General features: G+C 37.2%; 1 protein-coding gene across 1 annotated transcript in view; it reads left to right on the plus strand.

Annotated features, from left to right (window-relative positions):
* Positions 1 to 19815, plus strand: part of LOC149197214 (WD40 repeat-containing protein HOS15-like) — a 288927-nt gene extending 269112 nt beyond the window's left edge. Inside the window, exon 12 of the mRNA XM_089408606.1 lies at positions 19257 to 19815. Within this exon, the coding sequence (XP_089264732.1) occupies positions 19257 to 19476 (220 nt within the window). The 3' untranslated portion in view covers positions 19477 to 19815. The remainder of the gene's footprint in view (positions 1 to 19256) is intronic.
* The last annotated feature ends 719 nt before the right edge of the window (positions 19816 to 20534 follow it).

A 20534-nucleotide genomic window follows, 5' to 3' on the forward strand; every position in this document is an offset into this window, starting at 1 on the left:
CTGCATCTATCGAAAACTTTCCTAAGATGATCTATATGACTGATACCATCTTTAGAGAAAACAGTAAGATCGTCTTGGTAAATTTCGATAATTTTCCCGATTAATCCTTTGAAGGCATAATCCATGGCCCTCTGGAAAGTAGCTCCAGCATTTGTTAACCCAAATGGCATTCTGATGTATTCAAAAGTACCCCATGGTGTTGTGAATGTAGTCTTGTGCCGATCCTCCTTTTTAACCCAAACTTGATTATACCCAGAAAAACCGTCTAGCAATGATTCCAGACCCAGTTACTCTTTGCAACAAAGTTTCCATTTTTGGCAAAGGGTAATTATCCTTTTTGCAAGCTAGATTAAGGTTTCTAAAATCGACACAAAGTCTTATTGTACCATTCTTTTTCCTGACAATCACTAAATTCAAACACCATGTCGAATGCCTAGTTTGAGCGATGATCCCTACTGCCAACATTTTCGCAAGCTCTTTCTGGACCAGGGGGGCTAGCTTAGGATTAATCTGCCTAAGTTTCTGCCGGAAGGGTCTAGCATTTTCGTCCTTTAACGGAATAGTATGCTCCATAATATCCTCCCTATAGCCCTTTAACTCATCATAGGAAAAAGCTAAGACATCTCGATATTCGCGAAGTAAATCGGTTAACCTTTTCCTTTCTTCCAAACTAGTACCTTTACCGATTTTAACTATTTTCGGATTTTCAGAAGTACCAATGTTAGCTTCAAGATACTCTCCTGGGTCCAACTTGTTCTCTTCTCTCAACTTCGTGGCATCATGCCGATCAAAATGTTGCTCTAAGGCAACCACATTTCTGGGAGTGGGATTTATGATATGTCCTTGATCTAGAGACCCATCCTCGCTAGAAACTAACCGGAAATCCTCAAACTCGTCTAAACTATTGAGAAAACGAACGACTTGTTTTTCATCATTAAAAACTTGCCAATGCTCCGAGTTGTCTGGAACAGATGGTCTGAATATTACTTCCATTTTAATTTTATCGTTAATTAACTCATCAGACAACTGGAAAGTGGTAGCAGCTACGGCAAGTTCATCTGCCGAACTATTTAACTCTCTAGGAATTGCTTCAAGGTTAAGGGCATCGAAGTGCTCCATAGTATCCCACACAGCATTTCGATAGTTTCTTAATCTCTGATTTCTACATGTGAATTTGTTTTTAAGCTGCATGATAACCAGATCGGAATCCCCCTTGATGCTAAGCAATTTAATCTTCAAAGCTTTGGCCAATTCAAGGCCCAACAATATGGCTTCATACTCAGCGACATTGTTGGTTGCTTCAAATTCTAGACGATAGGCAAACTTGAATGTGTGACCAAGGGGAGACTTAAGCACAATTCCAGCACCCTTACCATGACTGGAGAACGCACCATCGAAATACATATACCAGACTTCATCTTTAAGACTTTTGACCTTTTCGTCGGGAGGAGTTATGAAGTTAGACAGGATAGCATAGTTCCCGATGTCAGATTGCTCTCTAATTATTTCGTTATGAGGCTTTTTAGGATTTTCAACATGAAATTTCCTCTCAGGCTCTCTATTTAGTCTAATGAAACCGTCACTGCCAGGAGAAGGAATCATAGCATATGACCAATTCATCTGAATGCTTCCCCCTAGATCAGAGGCCCACTTTCTAGATAACAGCATACCCCAAGCATCAGGTACATCAACGACAACAATATCCATAACAACCATGATGTCTGGGTAAACCGAAAGATGAACTTGCAAATCCTTGATTAAACCATGTACTTCGATTTTCTTAGAATCCATGGCACATATATTATAGTAGGGTCTGGAAACTCTTAAGTTAAGCTGTTCCATAACCCTTTTAGTCATAACACAAGCAGATGCACCTGAATCCAACATGCAGTTATTCAATTTATACCCATTGACTAACAAGGTGATAAAGAAGGGTTGATGATCCTTGTTATCAGCATCTACGCTTTGCAGGTAAATAGGAGCATCCTGATAGTCAACCTCACGAATCTTCTGTTGAGAAGCATTGACTTGAGGACCCTGAATTGCTTTTAGTAACTTGTCTCTTTGGGAAGGGATCTTAGCGATCTCAGATACGGGAACCCAGATTTTAGCATTATTAAACCAACTCCCCAAATCGACATCTATTCCAGAGTTTATACCAGGGTTTAAAGTTCGAGGAGGAATTTGATTCCCGCTCTGATCTCTATCCCTTCTCTGGTATGTTAAACCCTTATCTCTAGCAATTTCCAGAATTTTCTCAGGAGAAGGTTTCTCACCATATAACCTAGCCAAAATGTCATCTTCGTCTTCAAGGTTATTTATACTAAAAGCAGATTGAGGATTCACAACATCATAGCTCCTTTCCTTAACATCTATCCAATCATTCATAGGCAAAGGAAACTTGCTCCCTACTACGTTTATTTGCTCACCTGTCCCAAACATTCCATTGTCTAGGAGTCTTCTGATGATGGGACAAGAGGACTCTTCGTGAAAAGCATCGCAAGCACGACAGTAAGGAGGAGCATTATCAACCAGATTAGTAAGCGGATTAGGAGGCCTCTGCTCACTGGATTGACCCTTTCTTTGCCAGTTACTATTTCTGTTATTATTATTTCGAGGTTGAAAATTTTGCGATTGCGCTCTTTCCATTTGAATCAACCTATTCTGCAAAGTGTTTATCTCCTTGTTATGATTAATTTCCATGGTTTCAATTTTCTGAAGCAATTTGAGAACAAGTTCATTTTCAGGCTCTTGGACTGCTTTTCCCTCAGGTTCCTTTAGTTTTGTAGCAGCCCTATCAAAACCTGGGATTTCAGACTTCCCAGAAGCTGCCTTGTCCTTTTCAAGTTCTATAGCTAAGGCTTGGCAATCTCGATAATCACCAAGTTTAGCACGCCTTAACTCATAAGAAGGTTCAGGACCAAAGGCATCGATGTAAAAATCTTGGAGAGTTTTATCTGTAGGTTTATAGTCTTGAGGTAATTCCCTAATGATACCATTAAACCTTCTATTAAATTCTTCAACAGTTTCATCCTCTCTCTTTTTCATTAGAGTAAGAGCTCTTACAAGATGTCTTCCCTCTCTCTTATCTCCATATTTTTCTTTAAATGAATTAATGATTGATTGTAAAGAGTCAAATGAATTTGGAGGTTTTTCTGTAAACCAGTCATAAGCATCACCTCCTAGAGTCAAGATAAAAAGAGTCATCCTGACATCCTCATGATCAAAGTCAGGAGATCTAGCATACTTAGCCAACCATATGTTGAAATCTCGCAAATGGGAATTAGCAGTAATAGCATTGTCTCCTTGAAAGTTAGGTAATTTGTCTATCCCAACAGATGGAATATCATTAGGGTACCCTGGGATGTTAGAAAAATCACAAGGGGCATACATACCCATGGTGCCACGCCTGACTCGACCCCTAAAGAGCAAATGAATGTCAGAAAGGGCTTCTTGTCCAAGATTTGTAAGGAGTGTACGAGAAGCGAGTTTGTGTGATCGCACCCTGTAAACCTTTTCAGGATCAGGAGTGGGGTTGCACAGACTGCCTGGATGTCTCCTAGTGTACACTCTTGCAGATAATATGGGAAGTGGAGTTGCCACTTGAACAAGAGGTTAAGCACAGACAAGCTTGAAATGAAAGAACCAAGGACAGAAAAACTTTGTCCCTGGCAACGGCGCCAAAAAATGTTGTCGCGCGGTTTGGCACGACAACGCTCAGACCGGGGGCTGTCACTCTGATCCCCGGTCTCTCCGTTTGAGCCTGTCTCCCGCGGCTAAGGGGGGTAGACCCTGTGAAGTGATAGAGGCCAACTGCCAAACAGTTGGGCTGGGAGACGAGATGCACGATTGAGATAAGCACTAAGATGATTTGATGAATTGAGTAGACCAGTGCCTTGAAAGATCTAAATGATTACTAGCTAGATGATATAAGAACACGAACCACGGACAGCAATCATTTATTATCAGATAAAGAGAGCAGTGCTTTAAATATCTCGTAAAACCACAAAGCTCTTCAAATAATGATATCCAACAAACCAAGAGAAATAAATTGCTTTAAACGACAGTGAAACCAGATATCTATTTTGTGCTCAGAGCGTGAAAGATATGCAGTGACAAGCAACTGAAGGTGGTAAAAGTAATTCTCCACAAAAAAAGAAACTTTTTATGCTTTTCAATTTTTTTATTTTTTTATTTTTTAAATAAAATCTAGAAATAAAAATAAAAAAAAATCTAAAGGTTAATCTAAAACTAAACTATAAACAAAAATTTAAACTAAACCCAAAATCTTTTTTTTTTATTATTTTTTTTTATATTAAACAAAATCTAAAAATAAAAAGAAAGTCTAAGAGAATTAATCAGAACCTAACTATATAAAAAGAAAACTAAGCATAAACAAATCCTTTTTTATTTTTTATTTTTATATATATATATTTAAAAAAAAAAAAAAAAAAACCTAAAAAAATCTAAAATTTACAAAACTTTTAAAAATCTATTCAAACTGAAACTAACTATAACAAAAAAAGCTTTTTACTATTTTTTAATTTTTTATTTATTTTAAAACCAAAATAGAACAAAAATTGAAATCTAATTAAAATCTATAAACCTAAACTATAATCTGACCTACGCTTGACTCTTTTTAATAAAAAAAGTCTAAAGGAAATATAAAAAAAAAAAACAAAACGACTAAACTATGGCTATAAATCAAAAAGAGAACACGGCAGCCGCTATCCAAAACGACAAACAACGCAGGAGAGAAGGAGAACGGGGCTGGGACTGAGACGACGGACGGGTTTGACCAACAATCGACGCGGCTACAGTCTCAACGCGCAAGGCTCAGCAAATGAAATGCGTCCGGTGCACAGTCAACAGCAAAAATAAAAAAAATCGATTTGAAATTCGTTGAAAGCTCAGAAATTGCCTGGAGACAGTCGATGCAGCGATTTGAGAGACGCTCGAATTAAATTTACTTGAGCTGACACTTTCTGGTCTGATGCATTCGATTCCACGCATATACAAGAAACTATGAAAGCGTTTGAAAGCACTGAAGCGTGAGATGGCTTTCGTGACAGGGTTTTCGAAGGTGCGAATGCTGAAAGAGAACAAAAATACGTGACCACACCAAACTTCAATAAGACAATGATAACCGTGAAGAAACTCTGGCGACTGTAAACAAAAAAGGGGGTCGTGATTCTGAAAGACTCGAAGACTAAAATATGAACCAGCTTTGAAGCTTAACCGAAAGACTGCTCAGATGTTGCACAGCTTGGCGTGATTAGGGACAGAAAAATGAGAAAACTAAATCGATGCACACTAATGATCATAAGAGAAAAAGAACTGAATCGGAGTTTGGAAAACGCAGAGGAAGATGCCCAGCAATGAAATCATACATAAAAAATTAGCGTGGAGGGCTCAAATTCAAGGGAATCGCAGACATGAAAGAAACCCTACACAGGTTAAGCGTTTGACAATCCTGAGGAAATAGCTTTGGACGTATAATGACACGATGATCTGCATTGCCAGCAGAAAACTAAAAAAATTTTGTAAAACGTTTAGGAACTTACCTGAGCAAAAGAGTATTGTTGCCAGACTTTGATTTGACTCTAATGATTTTTCTTTTTACTCAGTGACGAAACAATTCACCCTTATGCCAATTCCCCAGAAACGCTTTTATTCTCAGGACAGCAGTACGATAACCCTGAAAAAACAGACAACAAGATCTTGGCAGATATATGCAGAAATTTGGAGTAAAACCCTTCAAAATTACCTAAAATCAAAATTTTACAGCTCTAGAACAGCCAAATTTAACCATGATTGCAGTAACATTTTCAATATATCAGAAATTTAAACTTTGCTGTGAACAGAAAGAAAATCTCTCAGGTAATGCAGGAAATAAACTTAAAATGATTAACCCAGGGCATAATCAGCTGGGCTTTGCACAGAAGACCCTGTGGGAGTCGGCTGGTTCAGCCCAGAACTTCCCCAAACGCCCACCAGAATTTTTACTAAAAGGTTTTCCTGCACATCTCAAGCAACCATCAGCAAAGAGAGAGAGAAATGCTGCTAGATTTCAGGAAATAATGGAGCTACCTGCCATTATTTCAGAAACCCTAGCAACACTCAACCCTAGCAAGTGAACAAGATACCTGTGCTTACAATACTCTAAAAAAAGCAAGCTATGATTGATGACTGAAAACTGAAATATGCAGAAAATTAAAGATCTCACAGCAATTCCAGAGAGTAACACCAGCACAATTTGGACCCCAAAGTCTTTTTATTAATCAGAAAATCAGATTACAAGAGAGCTTTCTCAGTACAGACTCACAGATCCGATAAAAAATGTAAAATGATCCCCTAAGACCCTATATAAAGGAAATGATCCCAACGGCTAGTTTTGAGTGATCCATGTTGAAGCAATCTCGACCGTCGATGAGGGTTAAGACATCTCTTAATCTCATCCGTCGATTTTATTAAAAAGGATATTTGTATGCATTCACAAAAATATTATTATTTTATTGTTTAGGGTTTTTGCTTTATGTTTTTTTTTAATTTTTTATTATTATTATTTTTTTTTAATTTTTTAATTTTTTTTTTTATTTTTTAATTTTATTATTTTTATTCATTTTTTAATTTTTTAATTCATTTTAAGATGTATCATCGAACTAAGCCGTTGGAAACATGACCTAGGACCTAGGACTTAGGACTCATGAGGGGATTTACAACATTTTTCAACCCTCAAGACACATTTCATCATGATTTTTACAATTTACACCTCAAAGGGATGAACCCACTTAATACAGACCCTCATAGAACACCCAGTTCTGCGACACAACTATAATCTAGCAGATTAACATACGAAGATTCTCCTAAAGTTCTAATGACGAAATCCGTCCCGGCTTTGGGGTCAGGTTTGAAGGAAAACTCTGCCGATCGTAGATCGGTGAGACGAAAAACCTCCCGGGACGCAGATCATCATTAGAAAGTTAGGTCCACCTAGGCAACTTTACATACATGACTCTGATCTGCTTAGATTATTTACAATTTATATATGCAGACTGGGTTTACAACAAAAATGATCAAGCTGTTGATGACTGTAGGCTGGCACGGACACGTCGCTCAGGAGCTACCCCTCTCTGCCAACAGAAAGGAGGTGTACTGCATGGGCAGTTGACCGGTAGTGGTCAACAGGATGAAAGAAACCAGGAAACATCAATAGATCAAGAGCCTTCTCATTTGCTGCAACAAGCTCCATCTTATTATGAGGAGGTCATTGGTTCGATTGAAAGTGGTTAATTGAAGGTGATCCAGATAAAATTAAAAACGATAAAGATCAGATGCAAGATGAAGAAAGACATGTCACACATATCTTACATACTTCATCTAATAGCTTTGAAGCAGAAAGTTCCACGTCATCAGTGATATAGCCTGCCACTAAGAAAAAACGCAAGAGAAAAAGAACGAGAAGAAGATTTGATGCATCAGACGGCCGCGAGCAGCTTAATTTTCGGATAGGAAAGAGTCCTACCATATGCAGAATTGGACATGGCACATCTGACAAGCAGCCGACATATTTGCCTGAAAGCAGGCAAATGCTTAGTATACACTATATTGAACACATCTGATGCCATGGGGCATCCTCTGTATTTTTAACCCTACTCCTTGTTTCTTCAGCATTTTCATTTCTGTTTTAGGATTAGATTTACTTTTTATGTTACTAGATAGTTAATAAATGAAGAGCTTATATATTTCCTGTGCTTAATGTTATATGATGCTTTTTGGATGGACGCTACTTATGTTTTGTTGTGTGTTGCGTGGATGCAGATTCTGGATTCTCACATTCCTACAGTGCAACAACGTGTCCCCAAGTAGAGCCAGATGTTGACCTCTACGTGTCAACTACCCATAGTAGTACACCCCTTTTTTCGCAAAAGGGATAACGCTTAATCGACGTGTCCGTGCCTGTCATCATCAGCCCAATCATATTGTTTTGTAAACCTAGTCTGCATGTGTAAATTGTAAATAATCTTAGCAGATCTGAGTCATGTATGTAAATTGCCTGGGTGGACCTAATTTTCTAGTGATAATCTACGTTCCGGAAGGTTTTTTGTCTCACCGATCCATGATCGGCAGAGTTTTCCTTCAGCCTAACCCCAAAGCCGGAATAGATTTTGTCATTAGAATCTTAAAGGAATCCTAGTGTGTTAATCTGCTAGATTATATTTGGTCGCAGAGCTAGGTGGTCTATGAGGGTCTATGTCAAATGGGTTTTCCCCTTTGAGATGTAAAATTGTAAAAGTCGTGATGTAAAGTGTCTTGAGGGTTATGAATGTTTTAATCCCCTCATAGGTCCTAAGTCCTAAGTCCTAAGTCCTAAGTTCTAGGTCCTAGGTGATTTTTCCAAAGGCTAAGTTCGAGGATCCATTTAAAAATAAAAATTAAAAATTGAAAAAATAAAAAAACATTAAAATATATATATATATATATAATTAAAAAAATAAATAAAAATAATAATAAAAAAAAAAAAAAAAAAAAAAAAAAAATTAAAATAATAAAATAATAATAAGTCAAATTTTTTAGTAAATAAATGCAGAATTTTAATTTTTAAATGCATTTAAAAATTCGACGGATGAGATTAAAAGAAATCTTGATCCTCATCGACGGTCAAGATTAATTTGACATGGATCACTCGAACTAGCTGTTGGGAAATTTTCCTTTAAATAGGGTGCTAGGGGTCATTTGAGATCAGATTAGATCTGAGAGTCTGGGATTAAAAAAAGCTCTCTTGTAGTCATTTTTTGTGCAATAAAAAAATACTTTGGGGTTAAAAATCTTGCTGGTGTTACTCTTCTTAAAGTGCTGTAAGATGATTCATGTTTCTGTATAATTTTGTTTTCAGCCATTGATTTTAGCTTGATGAAGATTGATTTAGGCACAGGTATCTTGTCTGATCTCTGGGGTTTGAATGATAGTGTAGATTCTGAAATATAGTGGCAGGTATCTCCATTTGATCTGGATTTCACTATTGTTTTCTCCCTCTATGTTAATAGTTGATTTTAAGCTGTGCAGGAAATTCTTTTTTTTAGATTATCGGGCGTTAGGGGAAGTTCTCGGCTGAACCAGCCAACTCCCGGGTTGTGTTTTCTGAAAGAGCCCAGCCAGTTCTTGATCCCGGGCTTATCATTTGAAAAGTTTTATGAATGCATGCAGGGTTTTCTGAAGTATCTCACATTAAACTTATATTCTGAAAATATTATTGTGGATTATTGACAAATCTGGCTGATAAAGAGTCGAAAATCTGTAAATATTGTAAATTTTTAGCTGGGTTTTAGGGTTTTCAGTTTTCTTTCTTGCACATTTCACTTCCCGGTGTTCTGTTTTTTCCATTGCAGGTTGCAGGTACAGATCTTAAAAAATTTCCGGGGTTTTCATTAGACAAATCTGAATGCAGGGAAATTTAAAATTTACTGGAGAATTTGCAGGTTTTTTTTTTGAAGAAATTCGAGGGTTTTTTTAGGCTATCTGTTTGCTGCCTGGGATTTCAGTTTGACAGAAATTTTCGAAATTTTTTTTATGCTGTGGCATCCTGGGGTTTCTGGGCCACCAGTTTCAGTTTCTATGCTACTTGGGGCTTCATTTTTATTGCAGGAAAAAATTTTCGAAATTTTTTTAAGCAAGCTGCAAAACACTTCAAAATCTCCCGGTATCCATTATTTCTGCATATGCTGGATATCTGAATCTCCCCTCACCACATTTCTCTTAACCCACAACCTCTTCATCAATCCGTCCTCTCTGCCATTGCAGCCTTATCAATTGCTGCCATTCACTGCTCCTTCACCCTTCACTGCCCACGCATTTGTCCAAAAACCCTCACATTATTTTTATCACCCAATCTCTGTCTATCAATCATGCCTGCGTAGCAAGAAACCCTCTTCATCACTTCCCTTTTCTTCAACGCAGTCATCTCCACACTGCTGCCATCCTCAGCTCCGCTACTTCCTTGCACTCCAGAGCTGCTTTTTTTTTTTATCTATTCCTTGCTATCTGCACCACGCAGTTTTCTACCTACGCATACGCTGCCCCTTTCCACGTATCCCTGCAACAATATCATCCCACGCAACTCTCTCATCCCTGTTCACGCTTTTGCCTGCGTGCCACCACCAAAATGCTGCAGATCCGTTCCCTCTACCTTGCTCGATTTTCCTGCCTCCACGCATTTGCTGCCAAACCTGCGTTCTGCCCACGCCTTCACTTCCAAATCGCTATTCAGCCTCCTCCATACGCTGTTGCTCCTTGCTGCCGCCGTCCAACCTGCAATCAAACTCTTGCAGACATCCATTCTCTCTTCCTTCGTCAGCGTATACCTGCAAACGCATAATGAAAACAAGCCTTTGATTTTCTTTTTATTATTGTGTATACATGCTATACGATTAGAGCTAGATTTTTTAGTTCGATTTCATTTTATTTCAATATATATTCATGTAATGCTAGGTTTTATAATCTTTAGTTTGTATGCAGGTAGATTTAGTTAAAATTTTCGATTTTAATGCGTAGGTTAGATTTTTATGCTCTTTATTTATTTTTTTAGAATTAGATTTTTTTTTTTTTTAATAATTTCTTCCTTTTTTTTTTAGTTTTAGATTCCATTTTAATTGTATATATTTATTTTTATTTTAAGTTTCATTTAGTTTAGTTTAGTTTAGTTTTATTTTATTTTAGAATAAAAAAAAAATCAATAAAAAATAAAAAAAGGTTCTTATAATTTAGGTTCTGGTTTAGGTTTTTAGGATTTAGACTTTTCTAAATTTAGTTTTGATTTTGTTTAAAGTTAGAATTATAAAAAATAAAAATCATTAAAAAATAAAAATAATAAAAAAGAAATTTGATTTTTTTTTGTTTTGTTCAATGCTATTAGGCGTTAGCTCTTTTCAGTCTTAAACTTCTTTAAGTTTAGATTTAATTTTGGTTTAAAGTTAGATTTTAATAATAAAAAAATTCATAAAAAAAAATATTAAAATAATAAAAGGTTTCTTTTAATTTAGTTTAGATTTTAATATTATTTAGATTTTTTGATTTAAAAGTTTCATTTAGTTTTAAATTCTGTTTTATCTGAAAAATATAAAAATATTTTAAAAATTAAAAAATATTTTGAAAAAGCTTTACAAAAAAATTGAAAATTTCATTTTTGGTGTCTCTATGTTCCATTTCTCTATAGTTAAACGCACTTAATGTTTATCTTGAAGTTAGCTATGTGAAAGTGGTAACTGATCAGCATCTAAATTTTATGATCATTTAAAGCATTTAATTTTTCTTTAAGTTTAATTGCTGGATCACCGTTAAGGCGTTGTGCATTTGTTGAAAATCTTACATCACTTGGGTTATTTGATGATAAATGATTGTTCTACATGGTTTATATTTCTGCAATATTCAATAAATAATCATTTAATCATCAGCTCCTTAAGGCACTGGTCTATTAACTTAATAAAATCAATTAAGTGCTTGTTTCCCTTCGTGTTTCCTAGCCCAACTGGCTCACAGTTGGTCATCCATTGTCTCATAGGGTCTACCCCCCTTAGTTGCGGGAGACGGGCTTAAACGGAGAGATCGGGAATTAGAGTGACAGCCCCCGGTCTGAGCGTTGTCGTGACAATCTGTGCAACAACAACTATCACATCTGCATGATAAGCATAATCAAGTTTGACATGTCAGTGATAATTGCATATTTTGTCACTGTTTGTTCTCTTATCTTAAGTGCTTTAGTCTAGGTCAAGAAGAAGTGAAAGTTTTATGACTATTTGACACACTTGGCATAAGGAAAATTCACAAGTAGCTATTTCTCTCTGTTATCTTATTCGTTGCTGTCAGAAGTTTACTTGGTAATCACTGAATATCATTTTCATGTTCTAATAAGCTTGATTAAGAAATAAATCTAAATTGCTCACTGTGTCATAAACTCATTTTGTTGCTCCTTTGTCATTGGAAAATAAGTGGCTTACTGCTGTCCTAAGCAAGCAATCTAATTAGTTACAGTTTATGGTTCAGCTTGAATATCTATTTGTGAATGATAACATTCAGAACTCTCTTGACTTGAATGAATATCTTTTACTTGGCATCAATTTCATTGATATATCTTGAGGATTTCCAGTTTTGTAAGAGTACTACTAAATTTGCTGTCCCTTTGAATAATCATTGTTAATATCTTGAAATCTGAAATATAAATGTGATAGCATCATTGGTGAAAGATTGTGTTAGGCAGCCCTTGGTTCCCTCCCTCTTACATGTTTGCATTCATTTTCACATATAAAGAGCTATAATTAAGACTGTTCTGGGCACATTTTTCATTGGGAAACTTACTAATTTTTCTTTGCTGTCCTAAGGACTGATTTATGATAGCATAAAGAAATTTCATTGTGCCTTGCCCTATAACCATTGCTCACTGCTATCTTATTTGTTGATCATACCTTAGAAATATCTAGCTAAGCATTGGTGGTTTGCTGAAGTAGACTAAGAGCAAGTACTACTTTTATTGCAGCTTTGGATCATTATCATTATCATATCATATTAGATGAGCTGATTTCTTTGGGACTGACTTGTTTTTTCTGGGATTGCTTTTCATACTGTGTCATTATTAGTAATCTCATCTTGCTGGTGCGTCATAGTAGATTTGTAATTTGCATTTGCTCTGTCTGCAAGTTCTATTATTTGTGCTTCTAACTGATCTATCTTAAGTAAAAATCGTTCTAAAAAGCATATAACCAAGGGCAGCATTGATTTATTGATTCTGACTGTAAGTGGTTCCATTTCACTGCCTTTCCGTGCTTTGTTTAGCATGCTTAAAAAATCTTTAAGATTTTTCTGACTAGTTTCACAAGATAGCTCTCATTGCTAATATTGCTTCATTGATACAATCTTAAATCGCTTTATGAGTTGGCAATTTTTTGTGAGTCATTCTGATTGCAAGATTGGATAACTGATTTGTTATGGAGCAGTGAAGTATAATCGGCACTCATCTTGTTTTAAGTTTCCTTCAGCAACATTTATTATCCTATGTTCTACAAGTTTATTTCTCTGAGCATTGTAATTGAAAGGCACTGCTCTTATAACGTTAAATCTAAATTGTCTAATCTAATTGAATATCCTAAAAGCATTGGTCAATCAACCTCGCTTGCATCTAATTTAAGTGAAGTTAATAACATAATTCTCAATACATCTCGTAGAACTTGTTATCTCCCAACAAGTTTTCTTTCATCATCCATGTTTCAGCCCCTAGGGACTACCGCCCTTAACTTGCCCTAGGAGATGGCTAGAACGGAGTGGGCAAGGATTAGAGTGACAACCCTTGCCCTGAGCATTGTGGCCCTTGGTGTACACTTTGGGCGACAACAGGGTGTATTCGTTGTTTAGCAGAAGTGTGGGCTGGTTGATTGTTTGATAGAGTCGTAATCTAACCGAGCGTCCATACCAAATTGGGTAAAGTTAAAATTATTGTTGAACTTCTCTTGTTCCGTAAGCTAAAGGCCGACAATTTAATTGCCGACCAGAGGCCAAGTTCCAAGAAAATTTTGCTACCACAGCATCAGAGGATTAATGGAAACCGAGATTATTGTTATGCCTAGGAGTAAAGAAATTCTTTGGTGATTGAGTTTATTTGAGCTGTCAAAAGGGAGAAATTATGCTTGCTATCCTCAGATTTCATTATGAGAGGAGTCTTTAGACTGATAGTGGAGACCTTTCAGGATTTGGATAACAGTGAGGGCCCTACCTTTGGGAAGAGGCTAGAGATTTTAGAAGTCATGGAATTGGTTAGGTCTTATGACCTCATTTTTGGGCTAGAGTGTGATGACTTGATCCTGCAGATGTTCCAATGCATCTTCTGCATTAGGAAACATCATCTTGACACAGTCATAACACACATGTAGTCCATTTTGTCCTCATGTATGGGAGGCTATGATGCCATTTGCAAGAGGTTGCAGTCTAGATTGTTGGCCATTTGGAGGAGAGAACAATTGGTCTCACTTGCTGCTTATGAACTAGTCGAAAGGTTGGTTAAGAAGAACATTGGTCTGTTTAGGAGACGATTGACCTAGGAGGAGTTGCGGAGGATTGGTGGTGACCAACCATGCAACAAGAATGAGCTGAGGAGGAAGGGTCTTTGCTTCATTTGCAAGGAACCTTGGGGACCTAACCACTCATGCTTGAGTGACACTGAGGAGATGGCAAAGGTAGATCAAGAGGAGGGTCCTTCTGACTTTTCGGATGAGTATTCTCCTTCTCTAGTTGAGTCCATGGGTTCTTATGAGGATACCTCTGAGGAGCATGAGTAGTCACGTGGATTTGTTGGTAACAATCTAGATATGCATCCATGTGAGATGGAGGAGTGTGCTGAGTAGCAAGTTGTCTAGGGAGTAGACTTGCGAGATTAGCGGCTAGTGATTCAGCGCGGAGAGCACATAGAAGAGTGTGTGTCCTAGGAGGATGATGTGCCTAGTGTGCATGAGGCCCATTTTTGGAGGGTCTTGTAGTGGCTTATGCTGAGTCCATGTTGGGGGAGGATGAGTAGCAATCCTTTGGGCCACCGATTGGTGAGGAGTGGGCAGATGTATAGACAACTAACAGGGTGGTAGTATTTGCAGAGATTTGTCGTCAGGAGGCACTGGAGCTTGATAGAGTAGTCTTCTAGGAGGCCAGTAGAGGGGAGGAGCATTGAGTTTTTGATCAAAGGATGGAGGAGATGGTGGTGCATCCATCTTTGGGCCTATCCATTGATGACATGCCGATAGGTGCAGTGGCAGCCAGTCGAGCTATAGTATTTCTAGGCTGCAACCCTCTCTAGGAGTACATAGACAAGGTTTGCAGCGCATCTTGCCCACTTTTGCCTATTATAGACAAAGGGATAGGTTTCCTTAGACATATCTTGTTGATTGAACAGGTAGAGCATCATGAGTTGAGTAGGGACCAATATCAACTTAGTAGACTTGTTCCTTACACGGGTATCCATGCATTGGATTGGTGAGAGATCATGACTTGGTATCCTATTGATGGTAAAATATTTTTAGTTAGGGGCATAGTAGAGCGGGGATCCTTAGACATGACAGATACTACATGCTCCAGTTGGTAGTGGGATACAGGTCGACAACTCTTCAGTGTTACATGCCAACATCAGGTAGGAAAGTGGGATTGGCATTGGATTAAGTCAGGGCTTAGATTGGAGAGAGGTGATGAGTTGGTATTCAGTTGAGGGAGCAACAACTATAGCTGGAGACAGAGCACAGCTAGAGCCATGGGATAGGGGCATTGATGATTGGCCATGGTGGCATTAGGGTCTAGGAGGATCTGTTGATGGTGGAATGAGTCAGAGTTTAGTTTGGGATCCGAGCATTAAGGGATCCGTTCTTGGTTGGGTGGCATGGAGGTATGGTATCACCCAATGGTTTGTATGGGATACATGTATTGATTCTCAGTTGCACTGGACTGCCAGATTGGTCGACAAATATGGATTGCTTGAGGGCAAACAATCTTGGGGAGGGAGGATATGTTATGTTCCTTTTTCTGGTTTCCATTATGTTGTTGTTAGGATGGACTTCCAGGGTTGGAGGCAGCTAGGTCACAAGAGCTGGTTTATCATCGAGCCCAAGGGCTTCTGGAGGGGCTTTGAGGAGTTTTATGAGGTCCGATGGCATTTGCTTGGTATATTCCATCATTCGCATAGTTTGCCTTTTGTTCCGTTGCATTCCAACAACTTTCAAAAAACAAAGTTATTAATGGGTCTGACTCAATTAATTACGCTTAAGGTGGCATTTTGGGAGGAATACTTGATAGAACACCTTAGTGTAATAGCTCGTTGGAACCGAAACGAGAATATCTACAGGATGGGATGGTTAGAAGTGAGTTTCAGTGGCCTGAGGAGGCATGGTGGCCAATTTACCATTTTCCCACATTAAAAGATATTTTAATTGAAATAAAAAGAGGGAAATGTGCTCAATGATTAAAATAATAATAAAATAGGAGGTTCTAGAGGGGTCCATTAGATTTATAAAAAGAGGAGGAGGAGGCCATTAGAGGACACCTTGGATTTGATCTTTCTTCTTACATGAGAGGTTTGAAAACTCAGTTCTCTACTTCATTGTAACCCCAGGACAGGGACCCTAGGGTGATTTAGTGAGATTGGGCGAGTACCCATCTCCCCTTGGTGACTTTATCCAAAATTCACAGGAGAGCTTCGCAGTGGAAGTTAAGTTAAGTTTTGGTGGAGGGCCAGTGTGACATTGGAGCAAATTCTTGAGGCCAATTCTATTTCAACTATAGTAGTTTTTTCAGCATGTAAAACCCCTGTTTATATCTATTATAAATAGGGCTGAGATTATTTATGCTCATTATGTTGTTATTTTGTTGTTCTATGTTGTTGAATTTTACACAACAATGTTCTGTTAATGAATGAAAATTTTATATGGAGCATTTGTTGAGTTAAATTTTGAGACGTTGCAAATATTTGAGTTTGGGATATTACAATAAAATATGTACAAAATAATACAAATAACATAAATAACAATTATAATGATTAATGATTAATTAACTAATAATTAGTAGTGAAGAGGCATGTCTCGAAGGACATGACCATTTATGAAGAGGTACCTACCTAGGTATATATACAAGACCCTCAGTTCTAATCATATCTTATATCTCACTTTTATTCAAATAATATTATATATAATTACTTGTCCTACAATGGATGTCTTTGTCTTCGAAGTATTCTGAAGATTCTTGCAGGTTACAAACTTTGTTTGTTACAATGCACTAGCTCCTCCTCAACAACCGTCTTTTCAACAATAGCCAATTCGTCTCTGACCTATGTAAGCCTTTGGACAAATAAGATGTCATGCTCTCGCCCTTGGACATTCTTGTGCCATGCAACTTGTCCTTGAGTATCATCTCAGGACTCTAATAGTCACTTTGATATAGCTTCGTGAGTGCATCCCAAATCTTCTTCGCAGTATTCTTCTCTGACATATGGGGCATGAGATGATCTTTGACCCCATCAAGAATAATCCTTTGCAACTTGGCCTCCTTGACCTCATGTTGATAAAAAACAATTGGATTATTTGCTGGTGGAACCACAATGGTATTAATGAAGTTCCTCAACTTGTTCTCCTTGAGAACAACTGAGATTTGAACCTTCCACTGCAGATAGTTCAAAGAACCCTCAAGCCTGTCCTCATATCAAACACAAGCAGCCATTGTAGAATAAAACCTTCGAAGAGATTGAAATCTGAAATCTGATTTTTTTTAGGTAAGCGGTTAAATAATCTATAACCTTTGTCAAATATCCTTGGATTCGTATTCAAAGTTTAGAGCTCTAATACCATTTTAATTTCTTTAAACCCTGTTACAAATTTACTTTCTCAACAAATAATCATAGATTTGTAAGAAATAAAGTTTTCTAATCTGATTTGTAACAATAAATATTTTGGGTTTTTAGCCAAATAAACAACAGAAGCAAAAATACTCTAAACCAATCACATGCAATCACAGACAACAAAAAATAACACAGATATACCCTAGAAATCTCAGTGTGGGGAAAACCAACAAACATTGGGCTTCTTATTCAGCTTAAGGAGAAATGTTTTCTTATAGCTGTTACACAAGAATTTGCTTTGGAAAATACCCAGCAAAAGATCTCAGCCCTCTTTCTCTCACTCAGCACTTGTATGACCCACATGTGCGACCCAACAGAAAACTTCTGCGTACGAAGAAACTTGGCCTCTTGGCCAAAGAGAAAACTCAGCCTCTTTGTTGATCTCACTTGCCCCTGATCTCCCTCTAGCTAGCTCAATGTAGCCTTTTTCTTGTTTTCGCTGTCTAATATTGTGCTCCACTGAATCCCAACTCATGCCAAATCAGATGTGTATCTCCTTTGGCTCGAACCTTTTATTAAAAAAGATCAAACCCTAATCTCAAGTGAAATCCCTAATCTCAACAGTTGAGATTAGATCCCACTTCACTGAGATCAACGACTACGACTTAATCTGTCGTTGACTTATTTTCCCTTTTTATAAAAATGTACCCAACAATTAAATTAAATTGCCGTATAAAGTCCTGACTTTGGAAATTCACTAATTAACTGCCTTAGGAGATAATTAAGGTGACCGGCTGCATGTCATGGCACCTTATCCATGCAGAATCACCTTCCAAGCTACAATCTCAACATGATGTGTACCTTAACATGCTCGGAATGCAGGAGATGGATGCTAATCCTGTGCTGTTATTTAAATAGGATCTTAAGATTGTTTTCCTTGCATGATTTCGAGGTGTGGTTTTTTAAACATTAGAAAACAAGATGTTTGATCAAGGTCCTTGCCTAGCGTGATTTTGAGTAGAATTTTACCAATATAAAGTAAGATTGATTCATCTGGATAATAGGAACAAAGCATGGGTTGAAGCACCAGAGTTTAGGAATCTATTCGTGCTTCTGATCTCGTTGCTGGATAAAGTAGACAGCCCTTTAGGGTGCTTTGTCTTGAACACATATTTTAAATATGTTACAATCCGCCTCTTCTGTAATTGTTTTGATTATTAAGTGTACATACCTAGGTAGCATATACTGTAATCTGCGGTATTTTTCCATGCTATCATCTTTCATATTTCCATGCTGAAAATCTGTCTCTGAAATAATGCCGACTAATTGAATCTTCCTGGTATTTTAGATATTCCCATCTATTGGTAACTGATCAGTTGGACATTGGGATGTTCTGAATTTTTGCACTACTTGCAATTTTATAGAACTTGGTAGAAGATTTCATAGTTTTCACTTCAATTAAGGGATACTATAACAATCCCAGTCACCCAGTCTCAAATTCTCATTTACATTAGTATGGACATATGTTAGTAATAAGTATTATGGCATATATCTTTGTATTTGCCCCGATCTGGGTACTGTATGGCTATTAGTTAGCTTTGAATATTGCAATATACACTTACGATTCCTTGTCAGTGATTGCATATACCTCTGTATTTGCCCCGATCTGGGTACTGTATGGCTATTAGTTAGCTTTGAATATTGCAATATACACTTGCAATTCCTTGTCAGTGATTGCATATACCTCTGTATTTGCCCCGATCTGGGTACTGTATGGCTATTAGTTAGTTTTGAATATTGCAATATGCATTTGTGAATCTGTGATTCCTTGTCAGTAATCTGTTTAAATATTTCACTTGAGAGATAGCCATACTGACTTTGAGTATCTTGATGCTTGTTGATTCAGTGAACCTATATATTCAATTGCTTTCAGCCCAAATGGAGAGTACATCGCAAGTGGGTTGTGCGACGGGTGTCTGCATATATGGTCTGTGAAGGAAGGAGGCCTTGTCAAGACATACAGAGGAAGCGGTGGAATTTACGATGTCTGCTGGAATAGAGAAGGTGATAAAGTTGCAGGTTGTTTTACGAACAACAGAGTCTGTGTATTAGATTTTAGAATGTAACTTGAGGAATAGCAATGATTCTTCCCAACAGGGATGTTTCTGGCGAGTTATAAAATAGACTTCATTTTGTTTATTCTATAGCATTTCTTTAATGGTTTGGTGCTGTTTGGCCTTTTCTAATTAATAGTTAAGGAGTTCAGATCCTATATTATTTGTATGTTGTATCAAGCCGTATCAAAGTAACATCATGAAAGTAGTCATTAATGCGATAACAGGACCATACGAAGTAATTTTTTTTCAAGTTTTCCAAACTTCTTGTAAGCAGTGTACAAGCTGTATCACAGTAACATCATGAGAGTAGTCATTAATGCGATAACAGGACCATACGAAGTAATTTTTTTTCAATTTAAAATGGTTAATAACTATTTTCCATTTTTGGTGCTTTGGAATCTACTCATCACTTAGATAGAATGAGCATAAAAGGAACATTTTTTAAATCAAATTTTGTTCTGAATGCCTTTTTTTCTTCTGAATGCCGTTGTGTTAGATTGATACACCAAATAAATGGTACTTGAAATTGTTTTTATGACGAAAATTTTCCTATTTGATATTGGCTACGAGGATAGGTCTGCAGTGACATATAAGTTCCAAATATATCATGATCCTTATATATCATGATCCTTATGCCAATAAGGTTGTTCAAAAAGGTAGTAATTCTCCCACTAACATAACCCTTTCCTTTTCCTTTGTGCAGTAAAAGAAAAACTTCAACTAGCTTGGTCCTTGGAAACATTTAAGTTCTAATATACCATTATCTTTTCTTGATATTAGTACCAAGGGTTATCTTGATCAGTAAGGCTCACTTGTGCTAAGTCCACATAGGTATTGGAACCCATTTATGTTGGACCCTTTGGGGTTACCTGTGGCCTTTGTGGCTTGTGGTTGTTTTGCGATCCATTTGGAGATTTCGGAGAAGATAGGTGAGGTTCTTTGCAACACTATTTATAAAAAATTTGTCTTGATATCGTTTGGATGACTACAAAAACTTCCTATCTCACATTGGTTGTGACTATTGGTCCATAATAACATATAAACCCTAATACATCATTATTTTTATG

Source organism: Pinus tabuliformis, chromosome 2_2, assembly GCF_031772625.1.
Source record: "Pinus tabuliformis cultivar Carrire ecotype Pingquan chromosome 2_2, CPIR1, whole genome shotgun sequence".
NCBI lineage: Eukaryota > Viridiplantae > Streptophyta > Pinopsida > Pinales > Pinaceae > Pinus > Pinus tabuliformis.